This window comes from Gasterosteus aculeatus, chromosome 15, assembly GCF_964276395.1.
Source record: "Gasterosteus aculeatus chromosome 15, fGasAcu3.hap1.1, whole genome shotgun sequence".
Classification (NCBI taxonomy): domain Eukaryota; kingdom Metazoa; phylum Chordata; class Actinopteri; order Perciformes; family Gasterosteidae; genus Gasterosteus; species Gasterosteus aculeatus.
The window spans coordinates 10,164,893-10,177,958 of NC_135703.1; the positions used below are offsets into that span (position 1 = coordinate 10,164,893).

At 46.5% G+C, this 13,066-nt stretch overlaps 1 protein-coding gene across 1 annotated transcript in view; it reads left to right on the forward strand.

The window, feature by feature from the left end:
- fermt2 (FERM domain containing kindlin 2) overlaps positions 1-13,066 on the forward strand; it is a 33,739-nt gene that overhangs the window by 16,313 nt on the left and 4,360 nt on the right. Inside the window, 9 exon segments of the mRNA XM_040199641.2 lie at positions 1,927-2,055; positions 6,054-6,279; positions 6,432-6,534; positions 6,947-7,054; positions 9,167-9,301; positions 9,873-9,922; positions 10,460-10,584; positions 10,697-10,803; positions 10,895-11,113. Coding sequence (XP_040055575.2) covers positions 1,927-2,055; positions 6,054-6,279; positions 6,432-6,534; positions 6,947-7,054; positions 9,167-9,301; positions 9,873-9,922; positions 10,460-10,584; positions 10,697-10,803; positions 10,895-11,113 — 1,202 coding nt within the window.

Below are 13,066 nucleotides of genomic sequence, written 5' to 3' on the forward strand. Positions count from 1 at the left end.
TGTGGGTCTCATCGACTTGAGGTGTCGTTTCTGCTAATGGAAACCCACCGAGCTTCTGTGAGCGCTCTCAACCGGCGCCCCGGCCTTCCTCCGGCCACAAGTGTGCGGTGAGCCGAGTAGCGGTCTTTCCCTCCAAGTCCTTATTCTTAAACGATCACCATAAACATACAATTCAACACTTAAATGAGAATGTCAGCGGAAATTGAAGATTTTTGCTTGTTTTTCCCCTCTTCCATGGGAGTCTTCACTGTGTTGGCTATATCTCTTCATGGGAATGATGAGAAACGCATATCCTCACTTTTAAGCTCATTCTTCCCCAGTCGCCCTTTCATCCACTTCTCTTGTCTCCAGGCGATTCAGCAGAGACACCCAATCGCTTCTACAGGAACGTTTTGACTCATGGTTTGCTTTTGTGGCCAAAGTACTCACTCTCTAGCCACACATTTGATCTATAAAGCATTATCAAATGTCACGAACCGACGGTTCCATAGAAAACGGATAGATGATCGTGGCTCATGTGTGACGATCGCGTATCAGATTCTTCGTTGTAGATATTCAGGCCCGGTGACAGTGCGGTCATAAGAATGAACATTTAAAAGGGACTTTGTAGTAAAATGTCACACGCCTCTGCAATATCTCACAGAGAGACACTGTCCAGGCCCACGTACGCACAGTTTGACACCATGTGTGTATTGCCCGCCTTGCACGGGGGGGGGCTGAAGCTCGGCGGCACGCCTGCACCTCGCATGGCTGTATAAGGGCACAGGGATTGCGCTTCATCGCTGCGGCAGAGCGAGAATAAAAGAGGAGGAGAGCGGGCCTGAGCTCCCATCTGGTAGTTCTTAAAACTCCTGGAATGCTTTTGCTTTAGTTACACAAACCAAACAAGCTTTTCTCACTAAGCCCAGCCGTTTTCTCTCTCTGTCTCTCTCTCCCTTTGCGCACGCCAACGCCATCAGCAGCGTCTTCAATTGGCCGGCAACACCTTTCCAATCCATCATGGATATGAGAAAATGAGGGGATGAAAAAAAAAAAATGCTGCAGTCCTGCACAAAATAAGACTCGAGTATCAGCTTGTGTGATTGATTCGTGCGGGGAAACCACATCCAGCTGAGGATCCAGACGTGCTTGCATCCAGACGAGCGCCATCGATTATGTTCCTGACACACTCAAACATCAGAACCGTCTCGAGCCCATTTTAAATCACCATTACTGCTAGCGAGGGATGTGCTCCGTGGCCTCCGAGTCCGAGGGAGGGAAAAGAGAGGGCAGAGAAGCTGCTCTGTTTTAGTCGTCGTATCCAGTTTGATGTGTTGCTGTCGGATTGGGACCTTCAACACGGGTCGCATACTAAGAGAAGCCTTCTCAAAAACACCAAAAAATCATCCTTGAAGATGCAGAGATTCCATAAATTAATCTTCTACTCGCCAAAAGCAATTGAATGTTTTTTTTTGTTGTTTTTGAGGCAAAATCAGGGGAAGGAGGAGGGTAAGAAGGAGATAGTGGTCGTGTCTGCTCTGCCTCAGTTGGGGATTACAGTTAAAGCAAGATTTGTCAGGGCCCTGAGAAAAGGGATTTGCAATTTTCCACAGCTGTCTACATTCCGATCACATCTCCTCAGCCCCGTTGCTTTCTCCTTCTTCTCCCCCCTTTTTTAAATGTTTTTTTTTTTTTTTTTACCCCAAACCTTTTTCCATTTAAGTTTCTTCAATGTCTCTGTTTGCATCTCCATTACAGGCTCATGCACATTGTTCGTGTGCCCTGCAAGAGTCCATGTGTTTTATTAGCCTGTACAAACACAAATCACTGTATGCTTTTAGTGATTTATCGTGGTCTGCTTTGGCTTGATGTTGTCGAGAGGCAAGATTATGTTGACTTGAACATGAAGACAATGTCAAACTCTCTCTCACTCCGCTTCCCCTCCAGATATCCGCCACCCAGAGGAGCTGTCTCTGCTGCGTAAGCCCCGTGATCCCAAGAAGAAGAAGAAAAAGTTGGAGGAGGCGGAGGAGGACGATCTGGAGCTGCAGGGTCCGCTGTTGACCCCTGGATCAGGTGAGCGGATGGATAGTTACTCCTAAATGGAATGCACTCGCTGCAGTGTTTGCTCCAAAATATTACAACTGAATGCAAAAGGGTTAGTAGAAAGGGATGATCAATAGAAAGAGGTACGTTTGGCACTTTACATGCGTAATTGATGAGTTGAAAGAGATTTGGCTCAAAACAGTCTGAAGTCTGATTGAAATGTTTAGGTTTAAGGTTGTGTTATTGAGCATCTGGGTTTTATTTTTGTACTTCATTGTGAAAAGTGATGATCTTGTTTCGAATAACAGGTTCCCATGGCTGCTACAGAGCTACTCAGACTTATTTTAGCGTTAGATTGCTCTTGTGGTTCGAAAAACCACCGAGATAACTCCAGGGTGCTGCATCCCGCCGCCAGTGACCAAATATGAATGTGCGAGTTTCAGGCCTGCGTGATGTCTACAGACACGGCTCTCGATTCCTTGGCAGGGAGGAGGGAGAATGGTTGAGATTCCGCACATAGTTGGTCACGCTGCCATTTTAAACCCAAACCAGGCTGCACAGCTATCCTGGGCCTCCTGCCCTCCTCCCCTCCTCGCGCCAGTGAGAGTTAAAACCATGTGAGCCGAGGGGAGCAGAACAAAACAGTCTGTGCTGCTGTCACAGAGTTGGCATTAATCAAAACCGCTAACACTATGAGGGAGGCTGAATGGGACTCTTTGTGCGGGTCCAGTTTCCTCGCTGCAGGCCTCTGGTCTGTCCGCTGGCTCCTTAGGCTTGGCTCACCATGCAGAGATGCACTCTGGCGCGAGTCCCAAGATGCTGCGATTGCTGTGAGCTCGGGGAACCGTCACAGCGCTTCAGTCAAGAAAAACAAAGGATACAGATTTTGCTTCACTGTGAAGCTAGCAGCAGATCATCTATTTTTTTACTTTTAAGTGAGTTAGAAAACACCAGTTATTATTTATTTTTTTATAGACTCCACAAGCTGGGGTCACCTAAAGGTGCATCATTACATCACATGGGCAGCTACGTCGATGCTTCTGGCAGTTTTTTACACGCCATTAAGTGGTGCAGGGAAACAGGAATGTGCAGACTCTGTTTAATGTCAGTCACATTTCCTGCGTCCTTCATATCGGACGAATGTTTCATGTAAAAGATGTAAGGCGTTATTGGGTCCCTTGTGGGGAAGGGCTGGTCTCCGAACTCATGATCTCCTGATAGGAATCACAAGGCTTTGCAGAGAGGCGATGCAATCACCTGCATGTGCAGCCAACAGCTTCTGCTCACTGAATCCCCTCTGGGTGGGAAGAGAGGAGGGTTCCATGGTCTTTACTGTGTAGTTTTCTTTTTTTCATAATTTCTCCAATTTTATTTGATATTATAATGTTTATGTTTATAATTATAAAGATTTCAAGTAAGAAATGGCCTGAATTCCCCACTTTTCTGACTTTCCATGGACCACGGTGTTAGTTGACAAAAGAATTGTTAACTTAACCAATAATGAAAATAATTGTCTGCAGCACTAAACTAGTTGTAATTATTTTAATGCATTCATGATAAGCAGTAGATTCCTCCCTGTGGCTCAGACAGTGTGCACATGCTGCACAGTGAGGTCCACACTGACCTCAGAGTCAAATCACATGGATATATGTGTAAGGTTATAAGAATATGACTAATTATTTCTATTTAAGAGTGACAACCCTTTGCCTCAAGCTCTATCCTTAAATGTGCTGTTGAGGAAACCCAAGGTCCCGCGTCTGTCTGTGCACACGTGTCATTTTAGTTAAAAAAAGAAACAACATGTTTCCTATCCTCAGCTGTAGGGGTGACTCACAGAAATACCAGTCCACCGAGCGCCCTCTGGGTCCGCCACCTTCTGATGTTCCTGCTATTTCAGAGCGTCTTTTGCGTCATCTTGGACAACATCACTCAGAAAATCCCGGAGCTTTTTCTATTTGTGCTGCAGTTTCTGCATGCACGGCTGGTTCAGGTTGACCAACGCCACGCCTGGGTTTCCAATCCGTCATTCTGTGCTGGGTGGCTATGAATGGGTGGATGGGAACGACAGAACCGCGCTAGTCATCCCAAGGGGATCTCCCTCTGAAAAGGGGTAAACGGAGTCACCACTCTGAGGAAGTTGGCAGTAACCATGGAAACGCTACACGTCTCCCCGTTCTCGTTTCTCTCTACGATTGTCTCGCTCGCTTGTTTCTTCCTGTTCTTGTAGAGTTTTCACTATCTTCTGTCCACTTGATAATTTTTGTTCCCTCTTCCGCTTCTTTCATCAACCTATCTCCTGTCTTTTCTACTCTTACTCTTTCTCTTTTCATCCTAGCCTCTGAGGTAATTTACATCGGTCCAGTCAAAGGTAAGCTTTCCTCTGTCCTTTTCCCTTCAGCACTGCTTCCTCTGCCTTTCCTTTCCTCCCTAGCCTCTAGCCGCCACAGCTGGAGTCTTGAGGTCACATGAGACCCGTAACTCTTCAGGACTAACCGCCGAGTCACCTGACTGCTGAGAGGAAGTCAGCTGATTTGGGTGGTCACATGATTAAGGCTTCAGCTCTCATTAGAAATTAGCGTGAAAGTGCACTTTTTCTTACCGCGGCCCCCGGCCTGCTCACTGTGCCTGCTGACTGTTGAGCACTATTTTACTTGTGAAAGTGGCGATTAGTGAGATGGTCATGAGTAAATTATAATTGTTCAATACCTTAAGAGGTCAGGATCAGATCTGGAATGGTTTTCATTGATCCGTAACCCTACATGCATACCAGAGCCGAAAGCCCACACAGAAATGTGTTTAAGGATCCAATCCACAAGAGACACTTTCATTTATTGACAACGCTCACATGATTTACTGCTGGTCTTAACAGCCCATGGTGGTCCAGCTCCATCCATCTAAGTCCTTTATGAATCCCCAGTGTGTGGGAGCATTAGGGAGTCGAGTCATGTTAACATTCTTTGTGCCTTTTTCGCCTGCATTGGAGTCGGTAAACAGGATGGAGGAGGCCCGGTTGTGTTTTTCTATGGGCTGCAAACTTTCACCTTGTTCACGGTCTCTCTGGATATCTGGTATTCTGCAAGAGACCCTTTGGGAAAAGGGAAGTACTCTGTGACCTGATGCACTCAACATTTGGGAAAAACCTTGAAGGAACCACCAAACACCCTCCCCCACAAGGGATGTGTGGCCTTAGCCTGCACCCCGTTCTCATGACCTCCGCTCACAAGCACACACGTGCACACTCGCATGCACAAGCCGAGCCCACTTCCTGATTTCGGAAGGGATTTAGTGCTTTAGCCAGTGTTGCTTTGTGACCTAGGCCCCACAGAGGGAGGAGGGAATGGAGGATATGGAGCCTCAAATACTACCATAAGGCCAGCCAACAGGAAATGCACAAAGCTTCCTTTTGGTGGTTTTAATTTAGACTAAGACTAATTTAGACGTAAACGGATACAATCAATTAAATAATTTCTAGCCCTTATTTGTGGAAGATTTTGTTGCTGATTATTATTTAATCTGAAATGTATTTATTTTTTAATCATCCATGCATCCGCCTATATATCTTTGCGTTTCCCCTCTCCTTTGTGTGTGGCGAGTTGTGTAGCAGTAGTTTGCTTCAGTTTTTTTTTTTTATACTGAGTAAGTGAGTGTCCCTGATCATGTTCTGTGCCGTTTGCATGCTGATCCACATCGATCCCGCCATCAGCAGGAGGACGTGGTTGAAGCCACTTATTTGCAAAGTGTGTGTGCTGGTAGTCACATGGTGCTGTTGACTGCTAGCTGGCCTGGCTAGGCTGCGTGTGTGTGTGTGTGTTTATTTTGTGTGCGTGCCTTTTAAAAAGTGTACACTCCCCATTCCCCCGATGCTGTTTTCATTGACAATCAGTAATTGTGAATATGCACTCTGGTGCGTTTGAAGTGAGAGTATTACATTTTTTTTTGTCACTGTTTCTTGACATTTATGACATTTATCTTTCTTATTTGGACGTCACTGCACAATTGGGGACTAACAAATGACTGCGTTTTTTTAGGGAGCATTTACTCCAGTCCCGGCTTGTACAGTAAGACGATGACCCCCACCTATGACTCCAGAGATGGAAGCCCCCTGTCACCCACCACTGCCTGGTTTGGGGACAGCCCACTCTCCGAGGGCAACCCCAGCATCCTCGCTGTCAGCCAGCCAATTTCCTCTCCGGACATCTTGGTCAAACTCTACAAGCCCCAGTCCCTGCTGGACAAAGCCAAGATCAACCAGGGGTGAGATGACTTTGCTTAACGGTCGGGAGATAAACTGCTTGCAGTCGGAGATGTTGTGGTGGATTGCAATGTCATTCATGTGTGATGTGATCAAAATAATTGATGCGGCGGAGAGTTTGTTTCTGAAGATGCTGTATTCACTTTCCGTGCAGGTGGTTGGACTCATCCAGGTCTCTGATGGAGCAGGATGTAAAGGAGAATGAGGTGCTGCTGCTGAGGTTTAAATACCACAGTTTCTTTGACCTCAACCCTAAGGTACGTCCCACAGCCAATTCAGTGCACTAACCTTGAGTTATTGAGATCATTTGTTTGATGGCGTTTTATCAGTTCAGAACATTGGTCACTGGACTATTCACCCATTCTCACACTGATGACCATATACAGTGCCAACTGCCCATCAGTAACTATTCAGTAACATTCACACACCGTAGTCACAGCTACGGGAGCAACTGCCGTAATACGGCCGTATTTTCACTGCTATTGTTATGTTAAATCAGTTGCAATGCAGTAGAGTATTCGAAAGTAAATGACACCAGTAACCGCGTACAGCTCCTAACTAGCGCTTCACACACATCTAGTTGTCCCGTTGTGAATGAAAGGGACTCTGTTTTTTTAATTTGCTCTGTGTTTGTATGGATGTTAACCTCTGTGTCAAACCTCTCCACAGTATGATGCCATCCGAGTCAACCAGCTCTACGAACAGTCCAAGTGGGCCATCCTGCTGGAAGAAATTGAGTGCACGGAGGAGGAAATGATGATGTTTGCCGCCCTGCAGGTAAAAGAGCTTGCATGTGTGTCTGTGCCTAATCCAGATTTTCCTGTTCCAGCGTTCAATTGTCACGGTATGAAGACCTGCAGTCCTCTTTTTCTGGGGAAGTGGGCACGTTGCCTTCTCAACCGTAAGCCAACGAATTAGGTGGGCTGCCAGCTGCCCTGCACGGATACTTAGACTTTGCGATTTCACATTCATACAGAAGGAGCTAATGGGTGCATTATCCCACATTATTCCCATTCAGCGTTGCAATATGGTGCACTGGGCCGAAGCTGTTAGGGTGATGTCATCGAGTAATTTCTGCAAACCTTGAGACAACCTGCTGCAGCCCCTCACACACAGTCATATACAGATGTGAGTCCCTTTAACCCCCCATAGTCTAGGGTTGTTGCCCTGCTATTTCTGACCCTCGTAAACCTTGGGCTCCAAGACCCGAGGACGCCACTCTGTCCTCACCCCCAGGGTAATTATAGAGCATCCCGGCCATGGGACCCAATGCTTTGGTCCAGACCACCCACCCAACCCCCCCCAAGCGGTACACCATCGTAGAGATCTGCTGTCATTCCTCTCAGAGCCCTCTCACACTCTAAGGTGTGAGGTGTGTTTCCTCAGACCAGCTGTAATTACACCTAACTGGTTTCTTGTTACTCTTGAAGCGAGAGATGCTAATCCGAGTTGGGTGTTTAGACTGGCCGCTCCTCTGTTGCTACCTATCAGCCAGCACGTTTGCCAGCTAACGCTATGTTTCAGCGGAGTAGTATGAGCTCAGGGTTGTTTTTTTTGATAATGATTCACTTATGAGAGATGATACACAGTCCAAATAAACAGCAGTGATTGTCCACATCCGCATGTTGCTGGCTGGTGTTGGCAAGCTGTCGCCTGGACGTTTGACTCTGGCAGCACGGAGAAATGAGCTAATCGGGAGTCAAACAGCAGTTCTTGTTCTGAAGAACAAGAACTGACCTCAGAGTCTGAAACCTGGGTGACAGCTTGTGCTTTGAGCCTCAGCCGCGTACATTCAGACACGCGTGCAAACAAACATGAAATGAGCCGGTGTTGCCATCTTTTTTTTTTTCCTTTCCTTTAAAGACTGTTAAAGTGGAAGAGGCAGATGAATAGAATGTCATAAGCGAGCCCTTTGTCCCACATTCTGAAACCTTAGCAGGCTGCGACCTCGCATATCCCTCTCAAACTCTCCCTTTGTATCTCTCACTCTCTCGACAGCTGTTCATTCATATGTTGGTGGGGGGTTGGCGATGGGTTGACATTATAAATGCCATTTGTCAACAAGTTGTATTTAGTGTCTGACTCACACTAAGCGGTAAACGCGGTTGGCTTTTCAGTTCGTCCTGATGAATCGGCGGTTCCAGTGTTCTCTGATCCTTATTGGCTCAATCTCACACGTGTTCCCAGTACATTTACATTGCATAGCCTGTTGCTATTCAGAGACCTACTGAGAACACAATGTTCAAACCACTGCCCTCTTTTCTCTCAGGGAGTCGTCACCATCTTTATCTTCTCGTCATCCTGAAACGTATCATCTTCGTTCTTCAAGATAGTAATCCCTTCCTCGCTGATAAACTCGTTGTTGCACACTGGCAGCACTCTCTTAACATAAATGCCAACACATGTTAAATAATTAATGTGGCTATTAGCACAGACCAAGTAACTTTTATAAGATGAAGTTGGAGGGTTTGTGCACCGGCAGTAAACTTTATAGAAATCAGCAAAAGTGTTGACAAAGGTGTTTGTCAGCTGTTCCCTCTTCCATTACTTGAAGTTGATGTGTGTGATTATAATTCCCCCCCCCCCCCCCCCCCCCCCTTATTGAAGGTTTTAACTCAAAATCATGACGTTTTATAAATTATTCTTAAATTTCTCTGGATGTAACTTAATAGGCACTGCTGAAAATATAAGGACACTTCTTTTGAGGATTTCTTTCTTTCTATCATGAAAGTGTTTGGAGTTTGACCCAAATCGCTGGTCTGAAATGATCATATTAAAAATGTTAAAAATGAAATAAGATTGAATAACCTGGTTGGACAAAACCAATACAATACAACAAATATAACTTAAAAATGAGCCTAACTGAGGTTGCCTCTTTCCTTTCCTCAGTACCACATCAACAAGCTCTCCATCATGTCTTCAGACAACCACATGAACAACAGTGAGAAAGAGGTGGATGAGGTGGACGCCGCCCTGTCAGACCTGGAAATTACTTTGGAGGGAGGAAAGACGTCTAACTCACTGGTATGACAACGCCGCTGCTCCTGCAGATTCACCGCAGCGGAGACCTTTCGGTTGTGCATTACATGTTTTGGGTTGGAACCCAAAACTCATTTTGTGAATTATTTTACTGCAGCAGCTTTGCAGTGTGTTTGTTGCTTCATTGCGCCACTGTTTTATGAACCTTTTGTCAGCTGCATGAAACAGGAAGTTGAACCTCCATAGACATAGTGCACTGACCCTGGGAAGTGGAAATTACAATGGATTTTGATGGAAGTGCTAAATTTCACAGTTCTTAATGCGGCCGTCATCTGATGTGAACCCGGGGGGCGTGAGGTGTTTTACACCGAAGTGAACCCAACAAAGGCTGCATGTGACACGGATACGTTACATGTTCACAGATCCATTATTACAGCTGCTCCTGCTCAACAACGTTTCAGGTTTACGCAGCTTGTCAGAGGAAACTGCTCTTTGTGATATACTACATAAGAAGTGTTGGTTTAGTAAACGACTGCGCATGAGGTCATTGTTTCTTGTGGTGCTTCGTATTAAAATCGTAGTTTTATACTAACAATGTGTTTTCCCTTCCTCTTAGGGTGACATCACTTCTATTCCCGAGCTAGCGGATTATGTCAAAGTCTTTAAGTAAGTCCGAACAGAGCAAGCTGGTCCCATCAGGTCACATGCGTGTTCAGTTATAAAAACATGACTAAAACAAACTTGAACAACAGTGAATCAATGTGTAGGACGACTGCATTTGTCCAAAAGATGTTGAGTCTCTCAGCGAATTAGGAATCGATATTTCTCCGGCTAAATAAGAGTTGCTGCCTGCTTTCCGCAGTGTAAGATGCTGCATTGCTCGCCAAAGGCATTTATAGGCTGAGCTTTCACTTTAGCTTTTCAAAATGATTACAGTTGGACCGAGCATATTTTTTCCCATATTATTATTTTGGCTTTAAGCCTTCGCTGACTGGCAGGTGGTCCCTGGTGTGGTTGTCTCATTAAATGTATCAACCACGAGGGGGTAGGACGGGGGGGGGGGGGGGGGGGGGGGATATCAAGAGGCATTTCCTCTTAAGCTGTTTCCCATTAATGTTCGCGTCCAATGCTGACTTAGGACTTGAGGCGCTCTCTTTTGTACTCTCTCTTATGATCTCCCTCTGTTTTCTACATCTTTTCCAGACCCAAGAAACTGACACTGAAGGGCTATAAGCAGTACTGGTGCACATTCAAGGATATCACAATTTCCTGTTACAAGAGTAAAGAAGAGGCACATGGGACACCAGCGCACCAAATGAATCTTAGAGGTGCAAACTAAAATAAATGTCATTGCATGCCGAAATGTCGCAACAATGCAATGCTTAATTTGTGTGAACTTTGACCTAATCCTCCCCTCCTCATTTTGGCTTCCATTTATAGGTTGTGAGGTAACTCCAGATGTCAACATCTCTGGGCAGAAATTCAACATCAAGTTGCTAATCCCAGTGGCCGATGGCATGAATGAGATCTGGCTTCGGTGTGACATGGTGAGACATCAGAAGTTAGCGCATCGTGTTGTTCTTGTCGTTTTTTTTTAGCCGTTTTTTTGCATCATCAGCGTTCATCCTCCCTCTCCAGGAGAAGCAGTACGCCCACTGGATGGCCGCGTGTCGCCTGGCCTCCAAAGGGAAGACCATGGCCGACAGCTCGTACAACCTGGAGGTCCAGAACATTCTGTCCTTCCTCAAGATGCAGCACATGAACCCTGACCCTCAGTTCATTGAGCCAATCACCACCGATATCAACCCAGAATGCCTGGTGTCCCCGCGCTATCTGAAGAAGTACAAAAACAAGCAGGTATGTTTCAGGAAGACAAGCTTTGCATGCGGGGCAGGGCTGTGGAAGGTAAAGGGTGTAGTTTAAAAGGAAAAAGCCACACGAAAGGCAACCATGTTGTGTGAAGACGTTTACTTGTTTGATGAGTCTGTTGTCGGGTTAGATGTCGCAATTGATACTGATACTTCCCAGATGGGCGCCTCCTGGCATCGGCCTCGTCTTCAGCTGGAATGTAGCCTCCTCCTCCCCCCCTCCTTACTCTCCTCCTCTTCCCTTGGCCTCCCCTCCCTCCCTCCTTCCCTCCCTCCCTCCCGCCCACCCGTCCGAGGGGAAACCAGGACAGCAGAAGTCCAAACCACTCAACATGTTTAACAGTAGATCCGTGTCGGACTGCAACGGGTACTTTTTGTGCTCAGAGACAAAAGTGCTGAGGTCTCAGCCGCCGGACTTAAAAGCGCTCATTTAATCTGGTAATAAAACGTGGTCACTTCTTAGCGTTGTCAGCAAGCAACCAACAAACATCTTTACGACCAGGTGTGTAAATTAAGCATCCCCCTTAAGAATCCCTTATTAACTTTCTTGACAACGTTTGAAAAAATGTGACAATGTGCTCAGCAGATTTGCATGCAAGCAACAGGCTGTCGTGTGTGTGTGCATTGGAGCAGCTGAGCACACGGCTCCCAAAGCTGTGTTAGTTGGGGATGGTTGTTGTAGGAAAGGGGGGGTGGGTGGGGGCTCTTCGTAGCTGACTCACGCAGTCTGGTTTTGTTCAAGTTGTCGTAGAAAAGATGTCGCTGCGGATTGGAGGGGTGACGGGAGGGTGTTGGTACCACGAGTGATGAGTCTGAAATAATCTGGACCTGAAATGTGCTTGGATATCTAGAGTCAATGAATGAAGTCATCTTTAGTATTAAAGCTTGTTTACCAAACCTGGGGAGGGACCTAACCATCTTCACGTACAGTAACATATCATAAAATCAAACTGTAAAACAGTCTTTGCTTTTGAATTTAGAACTTCAGCTTCCATCAACCATATGCACACAATCAAAACCTCGTGGGAGGGTTAAGATTCTTCTAATCACGAGCTGCTCAAACATCCACGTCCACTGACCCATTTAGATCAGAAAAACTCTCGTCTCAGCTTCATTTCTTCTTAAGTTTTACACATTGCCTTGAACAAGGGGCGGGACCTACACAGGACGGGGTATTGGCTCAGGGTGCGACCATCTGGGGGCCGGGTTTTTTTCGGGGTTAGCTCCAGCCCCTCCCCCCCCAATGAACCCTGTCCGATGGGGGGGGTCCTCAGGCATATACAACATGAAAGAGCAGTGACATATTTACAGTATGTTTATGTACCCGCGACACACACACACACACATGCGCACCCCTGCAGTGGGCGTGGGGGCATCAGGAAATGAGCCGTGCCGGGGAATGCTGCGCGGGAAAACTGGGGGGGAAAAAAGCCCCTCTCCTAGTCAGCTGTGACCCGCGGCTCCCCCTCCTCCCCTCTCCCTCCTCCCCCACATCTGCCCTAAACCGGACTTCCTGTCGCAACACTGGTCCGAGGAGACTTCCCCCGCTGCAGCGCTCAGGCAGGAATGTTTTTAGATATTCTGGACCGGTGTGGTCTCTGGCCAAAATAGATACATTTACACGAGAGAAAACAAGCCTTTAAGGACACGATAATAAACTCCTGGAGTATCTGAAGTGTGCTCCTCTGGTGCAATGCCGCCACCTAGTGGATGAAAGCGGAGCGAGGAGACGCTGTGGGATTCTTTTTGAAGGGCCTTTGTAAAGTATCTGGGGTTCCAGTGCTTTCTTGCCCCGTGTGAACCCGTGATCTTCCTCCTTTCTCTTAAAATAGATGACACTCTGACTGCTGCTGTGCTCTCCTCCCTGTTGTTGCTGAATACTGCATGATCTCTAAAGATTCCACAGCCCCTCTCACCACTATTTTTTTTAAATCTTTTATTG